The following is a 23,146-nucleotide window of genomic DNA, read 5'->3' on the forward strand; positions in this document are numbered from 1 at the left end:
TTCACCCCTTTTTTTTTTTTTTTCTTTTAAAGACCACTTTTTTTTGCAGAACAATATATATTAATACTCTGGATGGTTATTCCCCATGAAGTTTTTTTTGAGAAGTCCTACTTAGATCTTGGAAGCAACTGCAAGTGTACTGGTATCCCGGGCTACAAAATCTCTTTGGTTTACTTCACATAAAAAGCTTTCTTCAGCTGACAGCGCAGCTCTTTTCTCCTCTTCCTCCTCATTTGGAATTTTTTCCCCTTTACTTTGTTAGTGGCTGGACTTGCATCTCAATGCCGCATGGTTATTTGTGGCTTGGCTTTTTCCTCCATTGCCTGATGTCTTCAGTTTAAGTCTCTAGACTAACTGGCTCCTGGCATTTTTCTGAGATTTATATACTGTCTTCAGGGCATTAAAAAAAAAAAAAAAAAACAAACCCCTCCAGTTTTTCCTGTGTTGTACGCTCACTAATTTCTTCCTTATCACAGTAAGAATTTAGAGGAATACACTCTTTTTTTTTTATTTAAAATGAACCTTACTCTTAAAATGTTAAGGCACAAATCAGGCACTAGGCATGTTTTCACAGGATTCTGTACTCACAGCTGCTAATGGCAGAACACAAGTAATTATCTTTAATTGTTTTCAAGCATTTGGTATTTCCACATACATCTTCTATACCTCAAAGCAGTCTTACCCTAAAAAGACTCAGTATTTGTAAACCAAAAGAGAAACCCAGCTCAATTTTCATCAATTAAATAGGCTACGAAGAATTGACTTTCAAAACCAGCTTTATAACAACGAAATCTTCAAGTAATGACAAAGAAATCTGCCCATGACAACTCAAGCTCCTGTAATCTCCTGTTTCATGGGCTGGGTGCATCTTCTTTACAGCGAGCAGAAAATAACATGCGTCCTTGAGCCTTGTCTTTCTGGTTCACACAGTTGTGGTTGCCTCCCAGTGCAAGTAACCAAGAATAGGCCAGCTAGAACGGATACAGCCTATCCTGGATTACTTGAACCAGGCCACAGCCTTCCGTAAGGGAATTAAGGAATTTTGTCCTTCATAGAAAGAAAGTTTGTTATTCGAACAGTGTTTTCCCCCACCGATAAAAAACATTTTGTACATTACATTCAAAGTATAATGCCAAGTATTTCTTCAGCTTTCAGTAACTAAAAATAAGCAATTGCTAACTGAATATAAAAAAAACCCTTAAAACCTAGTTTTACTCACTTAATAAACAAATCACATTCAAGAACGAAATTCCCAGTAACACCAAATCAAACTCTTCCTGGCTGCCCTCTTTACTCTTCGACACCGCTAGCAAGGCACAAAGGCATTGCAAGTCAGTTTGGATAAAAGACAAAGGACCACCGTACCCTAAAAATCTTTACCCATTGGGGATTAAAGCTATATTTAATGCACGGTTTCTAATCTGGGGGTTGTGATCACTCCGCACTTGTTAAATGGGAAGCATGCTCCGAAAGAGAGGACGTGTTCTTGCAGAAGTTACGTCAAGGGTACCAAACAGGTTGAGCATCTTTCTCCAGCCACTGGTTTCATCCTCAATAAACTTCCTCTAAAGAGCACTCTCAGTTGCAACACATTTCACTGGACTTCCCACAGTTTCTCACTTATAATTTGGTAGAGCGGGGGACCAGCTCTAATTTCCTTTTATTCAGAGAACCAGAGAGAAATGTCAGAAGAATGTCAGCTTGCATTAGAACTGCCCTTTTGTATCTGTGCCATCATTTCCAACACAAAGCCTGGGATTCATCTCCTGTAACTTCAGCTGCCCTGTGGACGGGCACAGTCTCTGCAGGCATCCAAAGACCCGTAACAGAAGGAAGGAGAGGCACCTCCACACAAGTTATTTCCTTGTAAAATAAAATGACAAATCCTTTCTAAAGACAAGGTAAATTAGGCTAGAGAAAGAAAGATGGGAGAGGGACAAGGGGTGTTCAGAAAAGCTGTTTTTTAATCTAGGGAAGCTGGTTTACCCAAGCACCCTTTAAGATGATGATCTGAATTATCCTCCCTATAGAAGAACAAGTCCCTCTGACCTTTGGATTATAAATGACGTAGGGGAAAATAAACTCCTCAAAGTAAAGACAGCCTTTTCTGAATACCTCCTTTGCACAACAAAAAATTACAACATTTACCATGAACAAAACTTGTTAGATAAGTCAGTCTCAAAACTCTTTCAAGTGTACAGCAATTGAATTTGGCACAGCTTGTATTTTTGATATATGAGAGCTGAAGAATCTCGTATAATTTCAAATTTCTTTCTGAATGGGCAGTTCTGAAATGGTGTTCTCCATTTGCTTCCCATGGGGTTCTGTCTAAGGCAGAGTTCAAGTACAACAATACTCTGTCAGACAATCTCCTGCTCGATAAGATACCAGGCTTACTGGTAAAGCAGGTAGGGATACGCACTACGGACAGTGCGGTTCCACATTTCACATATCCCATGATATTTTGAACAGGTGGAAGTATTTCCCAATGCAATGATGAAACACTGAGTACATAAACTTAAGAAAATGGACAAGCATTATGCAGATGACAAATTCTGACGGATAACAAAAATTGTTGGTATCTGTTCAGTTTATGCTCTAAGTAAATAAAGAAATTTAAGGTTTGAAGTAGGAACCAGTTGTTAAAGCTCTACAGCCTGTGTTAACGCTCATCAGGCTAAGCCAGAATGTCCGCTTTCACCCTTCAGATTATCACAGTTAAATAAAAAAGATCGCTGGATGATAGTTCATTACTTTGCCTGCAGAGGTTTACAAACACAGGAACCCAAGACTTTGCCTGTTCTGCATACCGTATAAATCACCTTTACTTCAAGGATCACAAATTCCTTACAATTCACTTCACTTCACCTGCCCATCTGCAACTGAGATTTTTACCTATTTTAGAGATTAAGAACTTGAAATACAGAGGGATTAAGCAATTTCCTTGAAAATTACACACGAAGTCTCCGGCAAAGCACAGTCAGAGACTAACTTCACTTGACCGTCTCTGTCAAGAGCAGCCTTCCTCCTGTTCACGTTTAGGGCATGGACAAATTGGTTTGGTTTTTTTTGGTTTTGTTCCCTCCCGCCATGCAGTCATCTTGAGTGCTTAACTGCATTACGTTTGGTGAAGAATCTGAAAGTTTGCAGTGGGGAACAGAAAAGCAACAGGTTTTTGAAGTGCTTGACTGTAAAGCCCAAATAGTCTTTTATTGGGTTTTGTTTCAAAATGTAAATATACGTTCTTGACAAGCTAAGTGATCACAATCCTAAGCCATTCAAAATTGTTAGGCAACTTATTTTATTCCCTTTCAAAAGCATTCTAGAAAGTTTTAGGACAGAAAATGTCTGCATTACAGCAGCACACACGATTAAAGCCCACATCAAATGAGGACAGACAATATCACAACATAAATCTCCAAAAACATCACTTACGTATTTTAAGCATTCAGCTCTGGTGAACGTTACAGGTTTAAGTACCCTAGATACTGAATTTTTCTACATAAAACAGGCACAGTGTAAAAACTGTCAAAGCAACTTTAAAACACATTTCAGTCCACTGACTGATATTTAAGAGTGACAATTACATGGACGGGTTTCATAACAGGAAATCAAACAAAACTATGAACTAACTCTATGATCTATCAATTGTTCTAATATCAAAATACAAACATATTAAAATAATCCATATAAAAAACAACATTTCAAAAATAAAAGTATTTAAAATCTCCATTGAATCACATCCAGGGAAGATTTGCAACTCAGTAACTGCATTATCTTTAACCTACAATAACCAATAGAGGATGTTTCAAACAATTTTCAAGATTCATATATCAGAAAGGCTCAGCTTCACATTAACCAGTAAAACCCGTCTCCAGCAATAACTTTAATGTCTGTCTGAAGAGGAAAATTTATGGCACTGTAATTTATTTCATTCAACGTTTTCAGAAATGACTTACTGATTAAAGACAGCAAGCTAAGATATACATGAAGGGGACGGATTTTCAAGCTATGAGTGTTTTGCATTTACTGAAAACCATTTCAGAGTGTCTTAAGTGAATTTCTTAAAGAATAAGACATAAAAATCAGTCTCCTTGCAATTTTGTCCAGACCTTTTAAAGATGCTGAAGTGTATAAAAAGTCCTATCAGAGGAACTTAAATTACTTACAGGAAGAAAAGGGGACAGAACTTAAATGCCACAAAAACTGAAGAAATGTCTGTTCTTCCTTAATACTTTTATAAAGCTTTGTCCGTATGAACTACCAACAGACATTAAAGCCAACTTATGTCCTGTTTGTCTGTGGAGGGAATGAGAAATGCAGCATTCAAGTAGTTTTTTCTGGGCCTAGCAATGTTCGAAAACCCATCCTTAGATCATTTCCTGTTTGAAAATGTTTTAAAATTGACAAAGAGTCAAGTACCGAAGTCCTGAAAGAGTATTTTGAAGAACTGAAAAAGTTAAAATCGAGACTTAGTAGTTAGAAATTACATACCTGCCTGGACGATACATTCCAGAATACACAGCTTTTGTGTTTTGCAAAAGGACAAGTTACTGAATGTAAAGCAGCAAATGGAGGAAGATAACGCTGTGGGACACTGAGGACAGTTCCACTACTAGAACAATGCTAAAGGAACAACAGTGCTTACCTGATGTATGGTTCCATCAATTTCAACAGGAACGATGAAATCAGCATTGCTAATTGGCTAGAAAGAAATGACAAGGAAATAAATCAACATTAAAAATAAGATCATTAGAGGGAAAATTGCAGAGGCGTAAGAGAGAAGAGTACTTACTTCTCAGGAACAAGTTAATAAGCATTATTGACTATACAGATCCACTCTGTGTGTGCACCCTTTACACACCCAAGTCGGAAGCCTTACACAGCTGCATTCACCAGACACTGGACTTCCCTCTCCTCTTGTATTTTTAAGCTTCATACAATATGCTTTACTGCTTCATATAATATGCTTTACTGCTTGAATAACCCCCACTACCGCTGAGCATGTTTACCAGGATAAGTATCTATTTGGATAACTCTTTCGTCGAGTCTGTGGGGATGATGACAAAGAAATTCAGCTATGTGCTTCACATGTTCTAATCTGGGTCATCAATTAGTAATTAATTAAAAATAAGGACAGTGGTAAAAGTGGTTATATTTGAATCAGGAACTGCAACAAGACTTAAGTCATATAGTTAAATGATTCTCAAGATGTGATACCTCAAGAACACGCTATACCCATCAAATTAATCATGTAAAACTGCATTTTAATTCAAAGGGAAGAGCAGGCACATTCTGTCCAAGTCTTTGAATCCATTTTTCTAGCCTGTTGAATAAAACTTATTTCTTACGACTTACTGTGAAAAACTGTTGGTCAAGTAAAATTACTTTGGAAAGCAGGAAAATGTCCTTATAGACCGTTTAAGTACATAGTCTAATCTTGACTAGATAGGAGTGGTAATTGGGGGACGCACAGCTAAGAATGTTTACTAGTTCAAATGGCCATACAACTTGGCAGAATCCTTTGGTACGGCTCATGCATTACAACCGTGATTAAAAAAAAAAATAAATCATGTAAACATGCCTGGCTGAAGTTTGCAACTCACTCCATGATCCGCAGCTTGGAAATGGCTGAGATACACAGCTGCCAAATATAGTTTTAACAGGACTGATTAACAGACAATATGCTTCATGGATAACACCCTAAAATGAAGCCTGGGAGTAGTCTAGCTGGTAACGGGTATGGCATTACTGCGGCTGGAAAACATCTTCACTCTGCTCTATCAGACTTGCACAGACTTTCCCCTCTGGTTTTCTGGATCAGCCAACAGACTGATCTTAAGTACCACCAAGGAGCACGTCCCTGAAGAATCTGCGAGACTAGAAATAGCCTTCAAACCCGTTCAGGGGGGCGAGGGGGTGCCAAGAAAGCAGAGAAACAGCCAAGGTAAAGAGATTGAGAAGCAGATCACAATCTGGTGAGTCTAAACAGGTGCTCTGTGAAAAATGGGAGGAAAAAAGAATCCTGCAGTATTAACCTGATAGCATCACTTTGATCCCATTCCCTGGAAAAACAAGATTCTAATTCCACTGGTAAATGACCTTCCTGCGAGGGGAGCAAAACAACCATAAGAATTTATACGGAGGGCAACACCTTCTTTCAGCAGCGAAGTAATAAGGAAGATGTTTTGATCCGACATCTGGAAGTGCTGCGTCAGAGGGCAAATGAGAAGCTACACTGAATCTACTTGTCCTGACCAACCAGTATTGGCAACCAAACCTCCAGAGCAGCTGATGCTGGAAAACCCCATTCTGTTGATGACTGCTGCGCCAGTATGACCTAAAGAATTCCTCAAATACCCGCAGATACAATCTAGATTTTTCTTTAGCTGACATCAAGCAATTTCCAAGATATACCTCCCTTTTTCCAAGATATACCTCCCTTCCTGCCTCTGAAAAAGACAGAGGGGAGGCTCCCATCTGCTACCTTCATGAAGCCCCTCAGACAGAGAAGATACTCTGCAGCATCTCTAATAGCCAAAGAGGCACTCAAAAACGTTCTGAAGCTTCACCTTAAAAGAAACCCAAATGAACCATCAATAACATTCAGCCACCGAAGTTTTCAAGTGGGTGCCAGCTCTGTGCGTACTTTGGAAAGACTTGCACACACTTGAAGAATTTATATATGCATGACGCCCTTAAGCATGTTAAATATTCTGTACCAGCAGAAAAAGAATAGGTCACTGCAAGTTGCAAAGGTTTTGAAGCCCACTGATAAAAATACAGCTATTACTAACTTTCTTAACAAGAGCAACAGGAACCAGATGTCAGAGAAAGCCACATTCTGTTTAGAAAACCTAATTTTTGCTAACAAATAAAACTCACCCTTAGACTTTGTAACATTAACCAAACTACTCTTAACTACATATTTGCTTCCCTCACTTATACTTTAGGTACTACGTAGCTTTCTTGTTGGCACAAGCGATAAGGAAGAGAGTTCTGTGCTTCATCATGATGGGAAGACAGGAGAAAAGTCTGCAACGGTTTGCTGGATAAAGGTCTCTGGGGTTGCACACGTGAAGCACGTACATGCCTCCAGTGGGAACCTCAGAAACAGAGCGTGAAAGAAGACAATGTATTTCCATTGAAAATCTTTACTTCACTTAGAACTGTTTCTATTTAATAAAAAGCTTCAGAGTTTTAAATGTTCTAAAAGTGTTCCACAGCCAGTTTTGAATATGACTACATTCCAGACTTGCATGTGGTTCAATTCATTTTATACAAAACCATGTTTACATCTCCTTGATTTAATAATTTATGATTCTTGCTTCTATTATTGTTTTATGATGGGAATGATAACTATAATGTCTATCTATTCCTTTTTTACTCTTGCCAAAGCACCCCAAACTTTATTCCTTTAATATGCACTTAACATGAAAGAGTAGTACCTCCTTAAAGCTTCACAAATATGCAGGGGCATAAAAAGACAAGAATTACCCTCCTTCAGATGTTGCTGCTCTCATAAAAGAGCACTTTAAATACTCTGCCTCTCTGGTTGTGTTAAAAAAAAAATTATCTGCATTTGAAATATGAAGCCTATTTCATAACAGAATTATGAATTCTAAAATATCATGTGTTTTAAATAAAGCCTTTTGTACTAAAAATCACAAATTTATGTATGCTTTTACAGCTTTTAAGTGGGGACCTGCCTAGGTAGAGCAGACATGTTTTAGTGAAAAAAAAAACACCAAACCAACCAACTAAAAGAAACTGCAAAAATAACTTGATTACTCAGGCAGAGCAGTGTGCAAGTGTGCATACAGGTGTTAAAACTCCTGCTGTTCTGGAAATCCATCGTTATTTTTGATGACCACAATGGCCTTACTTCAACTGAAGTATCTCCCTTCATAAAACAAAAAACAACCAGCACCGCTGGAGAGTGCCAGCCACTAAACAACTAAAGCCATTTCCTCCAGCACTTGGTTTTCTCTTCCATACTCCCATCACAGGGCTTCACTTTAAGGCAATGCCGTCGTAACCGTGAGACTCCAATACTGCAGAAATGCCAACATTTGCCTAACACTATTTACTTCACACAAAAAAGGACCAGTTTTCTTTTCCTAACACAAAACATTATTCAGTGTTCAAGACTAAGCAGAATAATCTTTTGATTTTTCTTAAATATCTATTTAAATTAATTTAAAAACCCATTAAATACCATTTGAATAAATGGGATGATTAAAATGAGCCCACTACGAAAGCACTCTGCAATAAAGGCAAACCTCAATCCTACAAGAAAGGATTTACACTATGTCAACCATTAAACAAGTATTTCTTTAAAATGGTTTAAAAAAAATTAATAACCACCTAAATTGAATCTCATTTTGTTTCAAAAACCAGAAAAATCACAGTACAAAGTTACCCACAGCGTTCAGAAAACAAACTTTTATTTTTACATGTCAGATAACACTAAGCCTCATACTTCATTGTTTTCATGTAAATTTAGACTTTTAAATTCAGCTTTCCCGTCCTATTTTTGACTCTCGTTTAATTAGGAAGGCATGGTCCCTCCCTTTCCAATGCAGCTGTGTTTCTAATCTCCCTGAAAAATCCTCAAGTGCAAGTTCAGTCTAGGTATAGAAGACAAGGATCTGCCACTGAGGTTAAGAGGTTCCTGTATGCCACCACAAATTGTTATATACTATTACGCACAATAAAGACAGAAAAGAATCTTAGTTTCAGTTTGAGACACAGGAATATTTGTTCTAGTATCTCCATATAAGTTCTTCTTTAAGTCAACAACAGGCTGTTGCCAAATTCTAACCACAACATGAATTATGGTTTGCATATTTAAATGCTGGCAATTAAATACTGCAGGATTAAAATGTTGAGTTTATGCTAGCAGTGAAAAATGGAGTGCAACCAAAACTAGAAAACTATAAAGTTGGTGGTAACTCTAGCTCGCTACTAACAAGGAAACATACTATTGATTCTTAAAAATTCTCCAATACCAAATTATAAAACTAGCACATGCTTTATCATGTCTGACATTTGCTGATCGGAAATACTACCAGTACTCTGGGTCAATTTAGGTTATTTGTATTTCTGAATTCTCCTATTCTAACTTTAGCCCTATTTAAACAATAGAAAAATACCACTACTTCCACCACATGCTGAAATCTGAAGGGTTATAAAAGTTGCTTCTACAAGATGACCGACTCATCAGCAACAGCTAAATGCTATTTGCTTCCCTGTTGTGAAAGCTAAATACTTAAAAACACTTACTGCGATCGGGACAGCAGCCGACACAGAAAGCAATCTTCTCCAGCAACAGAGCACAGCAGTCACTGGTGCCCAAAATCTACTGGTTTAAGGTACATCTACCTAGCATAAAGCTGTGCTGAATTTCCATTCTCCTAGACTAACTATGGCATCATTTCAACATCAAAAACGAAACCGTATTTTCAGAGCAACACGTTTTGTACCTGTTAAAATACAGGTCCTGGTTGGAATAGTTACCATTTAAAGCCATAAAGTCAATAACCATTCAAGGTCCTGTTGCAGTCGGTGTGACTTTCTCAGAATCAAAAAAAAAAAGCAATGTCTGTGCTACCTCTTACAGCTAAATTAGGATGAATAATCACAGGAGTAACAATGAGAACTACCAGGCATCCTGGGAGAGCCTGTAAGACTAGTTAATGTGTTAAGAGGCTTAACAGTTCCTACAACATTCACTGACAGATTCAAGTTGCGAGAAATCGCTTTTGAATTTACTTACCTTAAATGAACTGTGCACTAAAGTTTCATCTAAATCAATGACCACACACTTCTTCCCATAGTCTGATGCTGTCAGTTCTGGCAGGAGGTATTTAGCTGGTGGCTAAAAACAAAAAGAAAAGAGGAAGACAACAACAACAAAAAAAAGTAAAACCTCTATTGAAGGGGCACTCTTCTGCCAACATTACTATTCTAGTAGTTACTGGGAACTGAAATACATGACTCAAAACTGAATGTTTTTCTGGGCTTATTGCAGGTACATGTATGGAAATGAATGGCTCATGCAATATCCAGACAGACTTCCCCCCCCCCCCCCTTAAAATGAGAGACTTGTTTAGAATGATCTCCAAAGCATTGGAAATGAAAATGGTAAACCACCACCACTAGCTAAAAAATAACAGTAAAAAATGGGACATTTGATAAAATATCTTTTCCAGTGACACTCTTCCTAATGCCTCGGTTTTGGATGCTGCTGTTACCCTATTCACAGTCAACGCCATTTCCAGCCACATCACACTGATGGACATTTACACAAATCGTTATTTCTGTTTGCCATGAAAGATGCTGAAGTGGAGAAATCAATCCTGAAGGAAGACAGCATTACTAATTTTATCTTCCAGGACATGTCTCCACTCTCATTTCTACCACTTGCGAGGGTGCTAACCAAGAGCTTTCGTGTGGATTACGTTCCCAATCAAGGTATTAAAATTGCAGTAAAGAACCTAAACCAGGCTCTTCTACAGTACGCTGCCCTTACTGAAAAACAGTACCAATTACATGAATTGACAATTTTTCTGAAAGCAATGCAGACGTCACATAGTCATTCCCCACTTTAACATCCCAACTTGCAATACAGTTATGTTACTTTAGACTTCGGTACTGGATACTTCCTGAAATAACAGAAATGGGAGAGAACGCTTCCATTTGGAGCTGAAACTGCTGCCACTCATTTAAAGAGGGTTTTTTTTTTTATGAAGGAAAAAGGACTAGCTTCATAGAAAAGTATCAATAGGGAGAGTCTCAAGACAGAGAAGAAATTAATTAAGAACTGGATACAGAACTCTAACTTCATTCTTTTGCTATCTTTTTATCTGTTCAGACAATGTTGCGCTGGTAAGGGTGCACCTATCATGTTTTTGTTCAGTAACCTGTTGTAGAGGGGCTTGCAGGGATCTGAGGCCACCCCTTCGCAGAGAGCGGGTACAAACAGATGAGTCAGACACCCTCTGAACACCCTACAGCAGCAAGTTCAGATTATTAACCACCCATTGATTTCAGATGTCGTCTCAAGTTGATAGATACTGGCCAGTCATGCCTAGTAAGTTCTTGTTTAAATGAAGTAACTGACAAATGAGATTCTGGACTTAAATAAAAGTGTCTTTAGCTAAAGTGTGAGTTATTGGGGGATTTTTAGGAGTGCTCACTGAAATTGATTTAGTTTCTTACAATTAACATCAACAGTTTCTTCAGCTACCAGAATGGAAGCTGCCTTGCTTACAAGCCACTTGTCTCAATGCATTTTCTCTCAGCACACATCTAACAACGACCTTCAAGAAAAAAAACACCGCTGCTTAATGCCTGTAAAGTACGTGTCCATCACAGTAACCTAACCAGACCGAAATTTATAGGACACTCTTTCTAGGTTATAGACAGCCCCATGTATACATTACTTCCACAACTGCTTGAGCTCTACCTTTCCTTGTTTGCAACTAGGACCAGATCTAAGGAATTTAGGTTTTCCCCTCCTACTTCAAAATCTAAAAGACATTTAGGCACCCCACCTCAATTTTTCATAGTAAGAAGGATCCAGACTTGCAACCTAAATAGACTAAAAGCTTATTGAAAGAAAAATCAAACCCATTTAAAGACAATAATCTTCAGAACCCATGTTCTGTTCTGATACTGATTTCTCGTCTTTGAAGAAGAGAAAAAGGTAGGAACATCCCAAGAAACTTTCAGCATACTTTTTTTTTAACAGAATAGTTCAGTTAATTTTTGTACTCAGAGACTGTTAGTATTTAGTTCAAATTTTTGACTAAGTTAATCTGCACAAGCAAAGCCAGCAATTTCTTCTGCTGTGTGAATTCTTCTTCAAACTGAAAATATCTATATATATGGAAATAGATTTTCTTTAGTATAAAAATATGTATATGAAAAATATGAGCACTGTCATATTGTGGGTATCCTTGGTTTTTATATGGAAACTACTACGCCTGTCATCAGGAAAAGGATGGACATACACCAAGGACTACAAAATGCAAGAACCTTCAACTGAGCACCCAAATTCCTTGACTACACAGTGAGACGCAGCCTGTAACCATCCTCTTCATCCACCTGCAGCTCTGCTTTCTCAAAAGCAGCGGCTGGGAGAGGAACAAGCTTTCCTGCGGTATCTGCACAGAGATGCTGGTTACTGCTAGAGTTTCTCTTCCTTTTCAGTATTGCCTTAGGAGGTAATGTGTAATTATTGACGTAACAAGACTACACCTCTAGTTTTTCCTGGGGAAAGTCTCCCACTAGGGCACACCAACCGTTCTATAAGCTTTGGTTTCCTGAATTCAATCTGATCCGGTTTTCAAAGACACCTGGTCAACAGTTCGCCCATTTGAAGATCAGAAGAAATAAATTTTCCGTTTCAGAACTTGTATCTCTGTTGCTCTCAACTTTGAAAACACACTTGCCACCTGATAATCTAACAGGGAGGAGGAAACTATTCTGAAGCCGAAGGCACTACAAGTTGCGAGACTGCTGAACATCTAGTGTAGGACTCTGGAGCAAGGATGACATTTTTGAGGCTTTAGGAACTTAAGGGATTTGTACGTAGGATATCAGCCCATTTGTTTTGCCGTTCAAGCTTTCTGATCTAAAGCAATTTCCACATGCCAAGAGTAGCAAAGCTTTTAGGCAGAAACAAGCATTATTCAATATTGTAGTTTAATTTCCTTGCTAATGGAGACATATCCAAGAAGAGTTGTAATTACCAGATTTCCATCATAGTTAACAGCAAATAGTTATGGATCTTTGATAATTTCTTTTTTTAAACATAGTAGCTTTAAAGATATCCAAGATGATTAAGAGTATTTAATTGTGGCTAACAGCAACTCATATTTACTATGCAATACTCTCTGAAAGACTGCAGACTTCCACAGAACTCGGCAGAAAAATAACATGCGGTATCTCAGTACTGTAACTCCTAGCTTGGTCTTCAATTCCAACAAGACATACATTGTACACAAGTTAGAGCTTTTAAACTAGTCACTGTTTGGGATTTATGCATCCCAGCCAGGTCTCACGGCTGATCAGCTTAACAGACCTTGTAGTGAAACGACTGCTGCACTGCTTCAGTCCCGTGGAAAGAGTATACTCCCTAAGAAAAAAAAAAAAAGGGGGGGGGGTGGTGGTGGCAAGAAAAGAGAACTTTTGGTTGAAGCATAAACAGCTGGTCAACACAAACCTTTCAGAAATTTACTGCACAAAACAATCATAACCTTTCTTCCCTGTAGGCCATACTTCCCACAGAGACAAGTATCAGAATTAAGCCCTTCCTTTGTATACTGGAAATGTTCTCTAGCGTAAGTGCAGCACATTAATTTGCTGTTCATGTTTCCTTCAATTCCCACTTTTGGTTGCACTCTACATAGCTAACAGCTTCTCCCAGCAGTTATGCATAGAAATACTCTAATAGAAGATAAATTATTCCCACTTAAAACACAGCTGCCAAAAGACACCAGCTCCTAGGCAGTTCACAAAATTTCTTCTAGAAGAAGTTGTAACAAGAAATTGTCCAAACATAGGGGAGGACAAGTGAAAAACCAATACCCCAATGCTAAGATTTAACTTCTGCAGGGATTCGAGGACTACTTTTGGTACCACGCCTTAATAGTGGGATTTTAAATTGAACAAAAGAAATTTTTAAACTCATTTTAAGCAGGTGCATGAGTATGGCTTTGCATTTCCATCTACCTTTTCATTCAAAAGAATGAAAAGAAGTGCTGAAGTTGCTATGGGTCTACTTTGATTTCTCTACCATATTCCTTTCCAAACAAAGCTGAGAAAAATCCATGAAAACAGAGGCGTCCTGAGCTACACTTAAAATATTTTTAAGTCAGGTCTATCACAAAGCATCAGCTGGTACTGTTTTTTCTAATTTTGTGTGTGTTTATTTCAGCCCTAGAAAGAAATCATTTTGCAGTATTAGGAAAAGATCAATTACGCTGCTGCTTAATCTATGCCTTATCTGGAAACAGTTTCAGAATACGAGATACAAACAGGATAAAGTTCGTCTTTAAAAAAACAAAGTCACACTGTTTCTATTTTCTGAAGAACCTGCCTTGAAGCTGGAATGTTCCTTGCTTAGCAGTTATCTCTATCAACAACCAAGTGAAAATTCATATTAATTCATGTTTTTAAATTAAGTGCAATTAATACAGGAAAAATCTGATTCAGCAGAAGATACATTTCACTGACATTGCACATATGTATGTAAAGCAATGGAAGTTTTCAAACAGGTGACCTCAGCAGACTGCCAGATTTTATACATGTGTGATAAAGCTCCAGAAAACCTGATATTTTGATTGGAGGCTTCAACTTGAAAGTTTAATGAGTAGGGAGCGGGCAGTGCTCTTTTCAGAGTCACTAAGGAACTCTCTAAACACCTGAAGTGATTACATTTGCAATGAGCCCTATAAAAAGTAAATGTCCAACTTAATTGTGACCAAGCTCACTTTGTGTCTGTTTAGAAGATTTTTCTCCCGGTATGTACAATACGTACAGTTCCAACAGACTGTTTCTCATCCATGACCCTATGTAGCAGAGCATCAAGAATTTCTGCCTTAATGGCTCTTAATCACACGGTTAAGAGTTGTCTCAGAGTGAACCTCTGGGCTTCGGTGCTCAGGACAAACAGCCCTTGTAAGACTGGCAAAAAGGACGGCTTTAATTTTAGGCATTTTTCAAATATAATGTTGGCATTGCATCTTTGTTCCTACCGCTTTCTCCATACGCAGTTCGCTTCTGTCTTTATTTAGGCTATTACGTACTAATGCTCGCTGGCTTCTGTTTGACAGCGAGAAGCGCTCTGACACTGGGAGAGTAAATGTCACACAACTGCCTGCAGGCGACGGTTGCTTGACAACACTTGCACGTCCTGCTGGAAGAAGGCATCAGATGGCACCGGGGAAGAGGAATGAGTGTGTTTGAAGTCCCCTGCTCACTGAGAATTCTACGTCATGACTGCAAAGTTAACTTTCCTGCCTTACTAAAGTGCTGGGAATATGGGTCAGGAAAATTACAGTTGAGCTTAAAAAAAAAAAAAAAAAGGAAAAAGAAAAAAAAAAACCCTTCTTGAATCATTCATTTTCCTACCACTACCCAAATCTAACAGAGCACTGCTTTAACATCAGAAAGATGGTGTTCTAGCAAAGAACCTCATTTCATGTTTGTACCTGACAAAGCTGTACTCATTTGTCATTTCAAAATTTTGTTCTGTTTGAATTCTTATTTCATTAATACCTACACTTACTCTTAGGCAAAATTTTATTCCAGGTCAGAGCACAGCCAGAACATGTTCTACGTTCAAATAACTACTAGTAGAGCAACTACAGTCACCAAACAGAATCTGGCAGGTACGTAAAAAGAAAAGTAATTTAGAAATCAGTATTTTCATACATCCAAAGTTTTCTATTCCCAGACCTGCATCTATACAAATTACATGCATGTACATTTCTGCCTATACATACATACACACATGCATGCAAACGTACGCATGAGCCGTATTAGAAGTAGTTTCGTATTAGAAATAATAGGTAAGCAATAAAGAGTAATTTCTAACAGTTCTTAAATCCAAGAAAAAGCGGTGAAGGAGGGAAGTGATCGGCACAGTTATAGCGATCTCCTGACACTACTGCACTGCAGCACGGACAGGGTTCTTAGAGGAGGTCTTGTAATGTTGGGCTACATGAGAAGGAAGGGAAAGAGGGAGAAAAAGGGTATCTTGGGGAATATTCGGGTCTTTAGGGGCTACCAAGTATCTCAAGAAAGAGGGCTGTGTCAGTAACTCCACACATCAGCACTGCCATTTCCTGGAAAACTCTGCAATAATGAAGTGTTATAAACAGCAAAGGAGCTCAAAAAAATGTATTTCCAGATTTAAAAAGTCTAAGTCTTCATCCACATAACAAACAGGTAGAAAAAGAGCAGCTTTTTGACCAAAAAAGGTTAAACCTAATTAAATTGAAAGCTTCACTTTGAAGAACTTTTTTTGTCTTCCTTTTGTTTAGTTTTGAAAAATAATTCAGATGCCAAATGGCATTCCAAGTTTAATCCATGAAGATAAGCAGAAATATTAAGGCCCATAAAACAGCAGCTGATACTGAGAGCATCATCTCGAATGAGTGCAGTAGTGCAGTGTACTCTTTGTCTTCCTAACGTGGCTTGTTTCAAACAAATTATGTATTTTCTAACTCTTCTTTTCGAACCGGAATATAGGGAAAAATTGGAGGAAAAGGTTTTTGTAACTGTGCCCCACATAGTGATGATGAGTCACCTTTTGTCTGTATTAAAATAAGTAACTTCAACTTTCAGACTACTTCACACATTTTCAAAATTATAAAAATTCAGAAACGAATTTAACTGAGATGCAAGATGAAAACCATGTAAAACCCAAACTCTTCTTTTAGTCCCTGTACAACATGTGCGGTTCAATTCATCTCTGAGTAAACAACATTGCAGACAGAACATAAAATCCTTTTGTTAACATGCAACACAAAACAGACCTGTTAGACTGCAACATAAGATGAATCAAAGCAAAAGTTATGAAAATTATTAAAAGAAAAAGGGATAAAAATACATACACTTGGTATAGGCATGACCTGCATCTGGTCACCCTGGGGAAAAAGAAAAAAAATCACTGTAAGGGTAATGGCTTTTAAAGGGTAGAACAAAGGTCTGAAGCAGTAAATGTAGCACTCAAACATTTTAAACCAAAAGTTCAAAGTATTTAAGAAACCAGGGTAAAAAAAATAAAAACAGGATCTTGCATTTTAGTCGCTGAAATGATCGGTTAGTATATCGGCATTTATGATTTTTAGGAGACTGGACTGGTAAAACCCATGCTATGATTAATAAGAGATGGTAATAAGAAAGTACCTGTATTTACTGTAACTTTTTCAGCTTTAAGATCTACTAATGTGTATATCTGTCTATTTTCACTGCAGCAACAAGATGCTCAGCCAGACCTTGGTAGCAGGGCAGAAGCCCACTCCTTGAAGACACTTCACTTGAGACAACTACCTCAGAAAAAACCAGCATTTTCCCTTAGGCAACAGCAAAATGCCCAAGATGGACATGATGATGGTGAACCGATCAAGGAATCCCACTTTCTTCACCCAGATAGAGGCAACAGTATCAGTGCTCTTCCCATGGTCTCACTTTTGTACTGTACTTGAGAGAAGGCAAGACAGTCTTTGGCCAACTTGACCTTTTCTTCTCATCCTGGGACCCGACATACGGAGACAAAGACAATTCCATTTACAGCTTCTAAATGAAGATAGGCTGGTCACAGGGTCGCCAACTCAATATGTAACACATTTTGGGAAGTAGGAACTGTATTTTCTAATCTTTCTGATCTGCCAAAAACAAGTATTTGTTTTCTGGTGGGCACTGCACATTAAAAAAAAAAAAAAAGCTGACCCTTCTAGTACAGATGTTGCTTAGGTGGATTATTTTATTCTTTAATTACTTGGACAGCATGGGCTCTGACTACCAGCAGATTGACTATCTATAGAAAGAGCTGTTTTCAACATTAGAACATCCTCTTCCAGCTGAAAGAGTGTTGTGCTCACTTGTTTTGGAGTCTAATATAGTGTTGACACATCACCGACAAACAAAAGTAATTTAGTATTATTTTTAAAGTCATCTTTTTATTGCTACAACAGCAGAGATTTTTACTGAAGTTTGACCAAAATCCAGAGAAGCTGACGAAGCAGCTAGAGAGCAGCAACTACCATGAACTATCAAGAAGTTTGCTTTAGTAAAAAGTATCTGATTTCTACAAAAACAAACACAAAAACTGGTAAGAATCCAAATTTTCCTCAAGATAATGACAATAAGAAAAGGGAAAAAAATATAATTCAGCATGTTAATGTCCTGTTAGCGGAACATCATCTGAAGTTTGTGGGCCATTTGAGAAAGGAGTGAATTTGAGTAGGTGCCAGTCAGATTAGCTGGCCTGTGATCAAATTGTTATCAAGGATATGGTTACGCAGGCAGAGCACAGATTGCAAACCCGTGTTTTGTTTTGTTTTTAAAGGCATTTTTTTCATTCACTGGTAGAGAGAATAAAATACAACTGGAGCTCCTCTTCCGTCAACAGACAAAAACAGTATATGAGAGGTAGAGGCATATCCACAGTTAGGTACAAGATTATTTTACTCTTGGACACAAATATAGCTGGGTATCACATCAGGTTTTCCCACAGACTTCCAGAGGCACTCACCGCAGCATAACTTGCTTTTTATTTTGGCAATCTCTTGGAGCAAGAGCTGCACCCCACAGTATTACTGTTAATCCTGACTTTCACGGGAGTCCAGAACCTAAGTTGCTAAAGGACTTGCATTACTGTTCGCTTTATTTTTCTTGCAGAATTTCTAAAGTCAAAAAACAAGGAAAACAAGCGAATTTCCTAACAGGAACCCTAAAAGTACCTATGCAAAAATCAAAATGGTAATGATGACAACTGGAACAACAAGCAGAAAGATAAATGCAAGAGTCCGCTGGTAAAGTTAAAGTTTAAATGAACAGGCAAATGTTTTTTAAAAACAAGCCTGCTATGGGAAACTTTTTAACAGTGTCCTGCCTCATTTCCTGATGCCTTGGAACAGGAAGGGAAGTAGGTCATAATGCTATCGTTTGAAATAGATGACAGATGACTGCATTTGTTGAAGTCTTTCCACGAGCTCCTGATGCTGGTAACAGGACAAAGCTGTTCCTAGAATGCCAAAATTTCCCCATTGTATTACTAAGATAACCCAGGAACTGATTTGTCCAGCCACTGAAATCAGTTTTTTTTTTTCATGGCATGATATATACAGATGAAATGATAAATCCTACCTTTTCCCTTAGCTACGTAATTTTAGCCCGAAAGACACAGCATTTTCAGTACCGCAGCCATTCATTAATGCGGTCTGTCTACGGTCGCGTACGGGATCAATGAGCATCAAGTGACAGACCACACTGTTTTGCTGTTTTGAGAACAGTCTGTATTCAAAGATAAGGAGCTGTTTCATTTTAAAGAATAACGCCTTAAAAGAAAAAGCTGATCAAAAGAACAGATTTACCATATTCATTTCTTTTACACAAAGCTTATACTAGACTGTGATAGGTTCTTTAAAAACAACAATAGAGTAGCTATTTGACTCTTTCATTGACTTGGACTATCGAGCTTTGTCTCTTAATATAGAAGACTTTTTAGGCAAAGAAGGTCAGAATGAGTAGGCAGAGACAGAGGAACCAAACATAGCTACGCAGAGGTTTTTTTTTTTCTAAATAGACCTACCATACCGCATGCTTATGGTGACCCACAGAACTAAACACTAGGAATTTTCTTGCCCTGATCAGCAAAGGTTAAGCAGGAGGAAGATTACTATTACTTACATTAATCTCACTTATCTTCCTCCACACTGAGGAGTGAGACTGGTTTCCACGTCTGTTCAGAAAGCATGCTGTGTAATAGACTCCCCATCAAAGAGTCCATGTTCACGTGGCTCCTCTGGGTCTCTTGTATGAAGAAGATGCTACTTTTGACCTCAAGAACATGCTCCCTACAAGCTGTTTTTCTCATTCTGGTGAACCATATTCACGTCGGATAGAGAAGATCCCTTCCCCTACACTTTCAAGTGTTATAAATAGAGATCCCCGAAGCAGACAAGAGTGTTGGAGACACGACGGTAAGTCAGCAAAACAGCTTTCCAGCATCACCTTGGAGAGGACAGCACCGTGCGGCAAAAAGCAGTGGGGAGAAGGAGACCTAACTTTTGCAGTGGTTAGGGTGAGGTGGAAATTCAAGGACTTGACATTTCTGGCTTCATTCCTGTTACAGGGAAAGCAGCAGGGGCAGCTGCTGCCCCCAGAATAAACCTTCTTCTAATTCTGTCTTCTTCCCTGTTAAGTGTGGATCAAGACCTTCTCCTCTAATCCAACGAGTATAAAAAAACCCTTTTCCCATTCATGTTTCATCTTGTTGAACACAAGCCATCTGCCCGATTTGGATCTAACTGCGAAACAAAAGCAGAGATGACTCTAGTGGAAGGGGGTTGTAAGTGAAATGGCAAAGTGCCGACAGACTTGTCAGAGCTCCCTCACCCACCACGACTGAAGGCGAAGGGAAGAGAGCGCCAGTTTGCATCTAGCTTTTCTCACCTTTCTCTAGCTGGATCCCTCCTTGAAGCCTGCAGATGAAATCTGTATCTGCAAACACTTCAGAACTCAGGTAACAAACTTACCCAGAAAAAAAAAAAAAACAACTTACACTGAGAAGTATGCCCAGAAAATACACAAACTGAGTCAAGGTGCTAACTGAAGAACAGAAACTGAGATTTGAATTTATTCAGAAGAAAACAAAAACCACTTCCCTCTCCCAACACTCTGGACCCTAAAAAAACTGGCTGGAAGGTTTTGGTGAGCTGCCTGCTGCTGAGAAGGCAGGAAAAAATTAGCAAGGATTTCATGAAGCCGAACATTTTGTGCTCTCAATGACACATCTGGCTCGGCATCCCAGCTGTAGACAGGCTGATATACCCACTGCAATAGATATTACATCCTAGAACACATCTTTGTGCTGCACTAAAAAGCTGTCACATTTTAAGAAAAACAAATATACAATAGTTTCAGTAAATACAAGTTATTATTGAAAAATGTTGTATTGAAACTTTAGAGACAGAATGGATCATTCATTACCAGTATTAGAGTCACACTTGGACAAGCAGCTGCTCTGTGAGTAGAAGGTTTAAAAGTGAACTCAATACTTTAAAGAAGTTTTTGGGCTTTTTCCCCTAATGGAATAGAAGTCAGTGCTGAAAAACCCTGTTTATTCAAAACCATGTTCCGTTTGGTGTTTCTTCCAATCTTATGAAGAAGTGACGTGACACTTGACTTGCCAAGTATAATCAAGTCACATCACTTGATAAAATACTAAATGAAGCACTGATTTCATTTGAAGCACTAGTTTCCTTTTTTCTAACTCAGCAAAATAATAATAATAATAAAACCTAAATCGCACAACGCTGTGTTTTCCAGAACTGTGTTTTCAATTGCTTTATAAAATACTCTTTGCTGCTTTCCCTCCTTTACAACAGGTTAGCGTTGAAAGAATGAGACTCCTAATTAGGAGGAAGTTAGCTTGTCACATCAACTTCAAGAATACGCCAGAAGCAACATAGAACAAACACTGAATCCTGTGAAACCAGCAGAAGCTTTCTCCGTTCCTCTCCCTGCTCTGAGGTCTTTATCACCAGTTTTCACACAACTCCATTGAACAGTAAAGACAGAAGGAAAGTACATCCAAGCCATTTTATACTAGTTTCTAATAGTAGCTATTTAACATTATTGTGCAATTTTCTTCCATTTTTGAAGGAAAGGTCACAACACATGAGCTGACTGGGCCATGGTCAGAGGTCACCTGTGATGTGATAAATAATTAATACAACATACAAAAGAGATAGCAGATATTAAGTAAGTGACCGTTTGAACAGCAGCTCAACAGAATTTAAACTATTCTTAACCCGGCAGGCAGATTAATACAACATGAGCTTTAATTAAACAGCAGAGGAGTTTAAGCAGCGTGTTGTCAGGCGTTCTTTTCTTTCCTAAAACAGGTAACTTTGTCATTCCTGGACATTTCATTTCACCACTTCAGACACTGAGGCCCACTGTTGCATGTACTTTCCCCCACCTTACTTATCACTTCTGAATCTAGACAAGATGCTGGGTATAACTCGGTCAGATCCAACCAGCCTGCGCAGTTCTAAAACACAGCTCTCCTAGTAAAAAGCACTAGCCTGACAGCGTAACTGAACGTATATTCATATAATATCCAAGTCTTCAATGCTGTTTTTCTTTCTTTAGAAGAATTTCCTACTTACACTAACCGTGTTAGCACTGAAAATAAAAACAGCATATAAAAACACACACAAAGCTTGTTAGTCTTCAATACTGCATTTAAAACAGAAATGTTACAGACTTATTTGCACTCACTTAAGAACTACCCAAAAACTTAGCCATACTTGATTTCTTCTACAAAGATCTGTACGCATCTGAGTGCATTTCATTCTGTTTGAAGAAAATGCACTCTTTAATAATTCTTTTTAGCATATTCCTTGAACTCTTTTACTCAATTAAGCTGTAGTCTGGTAATGCTATGAATTCTATGATTTGTGTCTTGGGCTCGTGTACAAGTACTGCACAAGTTCAAAACTGTTCACTAAGGTAGCACAGAGAGAGGATGGAAACTTGTGTGAACATACATGCAATCACTGGCTCAAGGCATAAGATATATTTAGAAAGTAATTACTAATAATTTTACAAAATGCAATCTGAAAACTACTGACTCCAGACCATTTTAACTCACGTTTTCTATAGAAAAAACAAACTCTCTTTTTCTTTACATTTTTGGTTCTAATGAACTCTCATTTTCTCTCATTTGTAACTTTGCTGGTAGCTTCACCTCTGCCTCCTTTCCATTCCCTAGCATAGTGGAAAGGGAAATTTTACTAGTTTGCCATTTCTTTTGCTTTTCAGGTGAACATGCACATACATGCTACACACTACTCAGCTTTCCCTTCAGCACATCCAGGCTAGATTTCCCTCATTTCAGTCAAAATGTACCTTGGCCATCAAAAGAAGTCTAAAAATACACATACAATTCCTCCTCTTGGCAGAGGACTTTTCAGTGCCCTTTACCTCTGCGTGAGCAGTTTCAGCATGAACTGTTGCAGTTCAGACTTTACTTCCTCACATATTCTTAGTCTCCATCACGTTAATTTGCTTTCCTTTCCTCTCTCTCACCAAACAGTCCCTCTGCTCTTTCTCCTGAGCTCTTCAGAATTCAAACATACCCAGTAAAATTCAAAACAAAATAAAATGGACTGGAGAAGGTAGGTAAGAAATCAGCTGCATCAAATATGAAAAATTAGTGTGAAGAGAAGAAGGGTGAAAAGATAAGAGACATCTCCATTTCGGCTATTATTGCCCATCATGGATACACCTATATTTGCAGTCTCTTAAAGTCCTGGAAAAGTGCGAGGGGAATGGTGTTTCAATTAAGAGTATAGCACTAGTGGGGTTTTCACAGCGCTGAAAACATGGTATGGAAAAG

At 38.3% G+C, this 23,146-nt stretch overlaps 1 protein-coding gene across 5 annotated transcripts in view; it reads right to left on the reverse strand.

The window, feature by feature from the left end:
- CTDSPL (CTD small phosphatase like) overlaps nt 1–23,146 on the reverse strand; it is an 85,707-nt gene that overhangs the window by 12,997 nt on the left and 49,564 nt on the right. For 2 of the 5 annotated variants that reach the window (XM_075144281.1, XM_075144282.1), the window contains exons 3-4: nt 9,779–9,880; nt 4,649–4,705 (exon numbers count right to left, since the gene is read on the reverse strand). In XM_075144281.1, the coding sequence (XP_075000382.1) occupies nt 4,649–4,705; nt 9,779–9,880 (159 nt within the window). Of the gene's footprint in view, nt 1–4,648; nt 4,706–9,778; nt 9,881–12,111; nt 12,223–13,090; nt 13,145–16,628; nt 16,662–23,146 lie in introns of all 5 variants that reach the window. The other 3 variants (XM_075144278.1, XM_075144279.1, XM_075144280.1) reach the window with 3 other exon arrangements.

This window comes from Calonectris borealis, chromosome 2 (genome assembly GCF_964195595.1).
Source record: "Calonectris borealis chromosome 2, bCalBor7.hap1.2, whole genome shotgun sequence".
Lineage (NCBI taxonomy): Eukaryota > Metazoa > Chordata > Aves > Procellariiformes > Procellariidae > Calonectris > Calonectris borealis.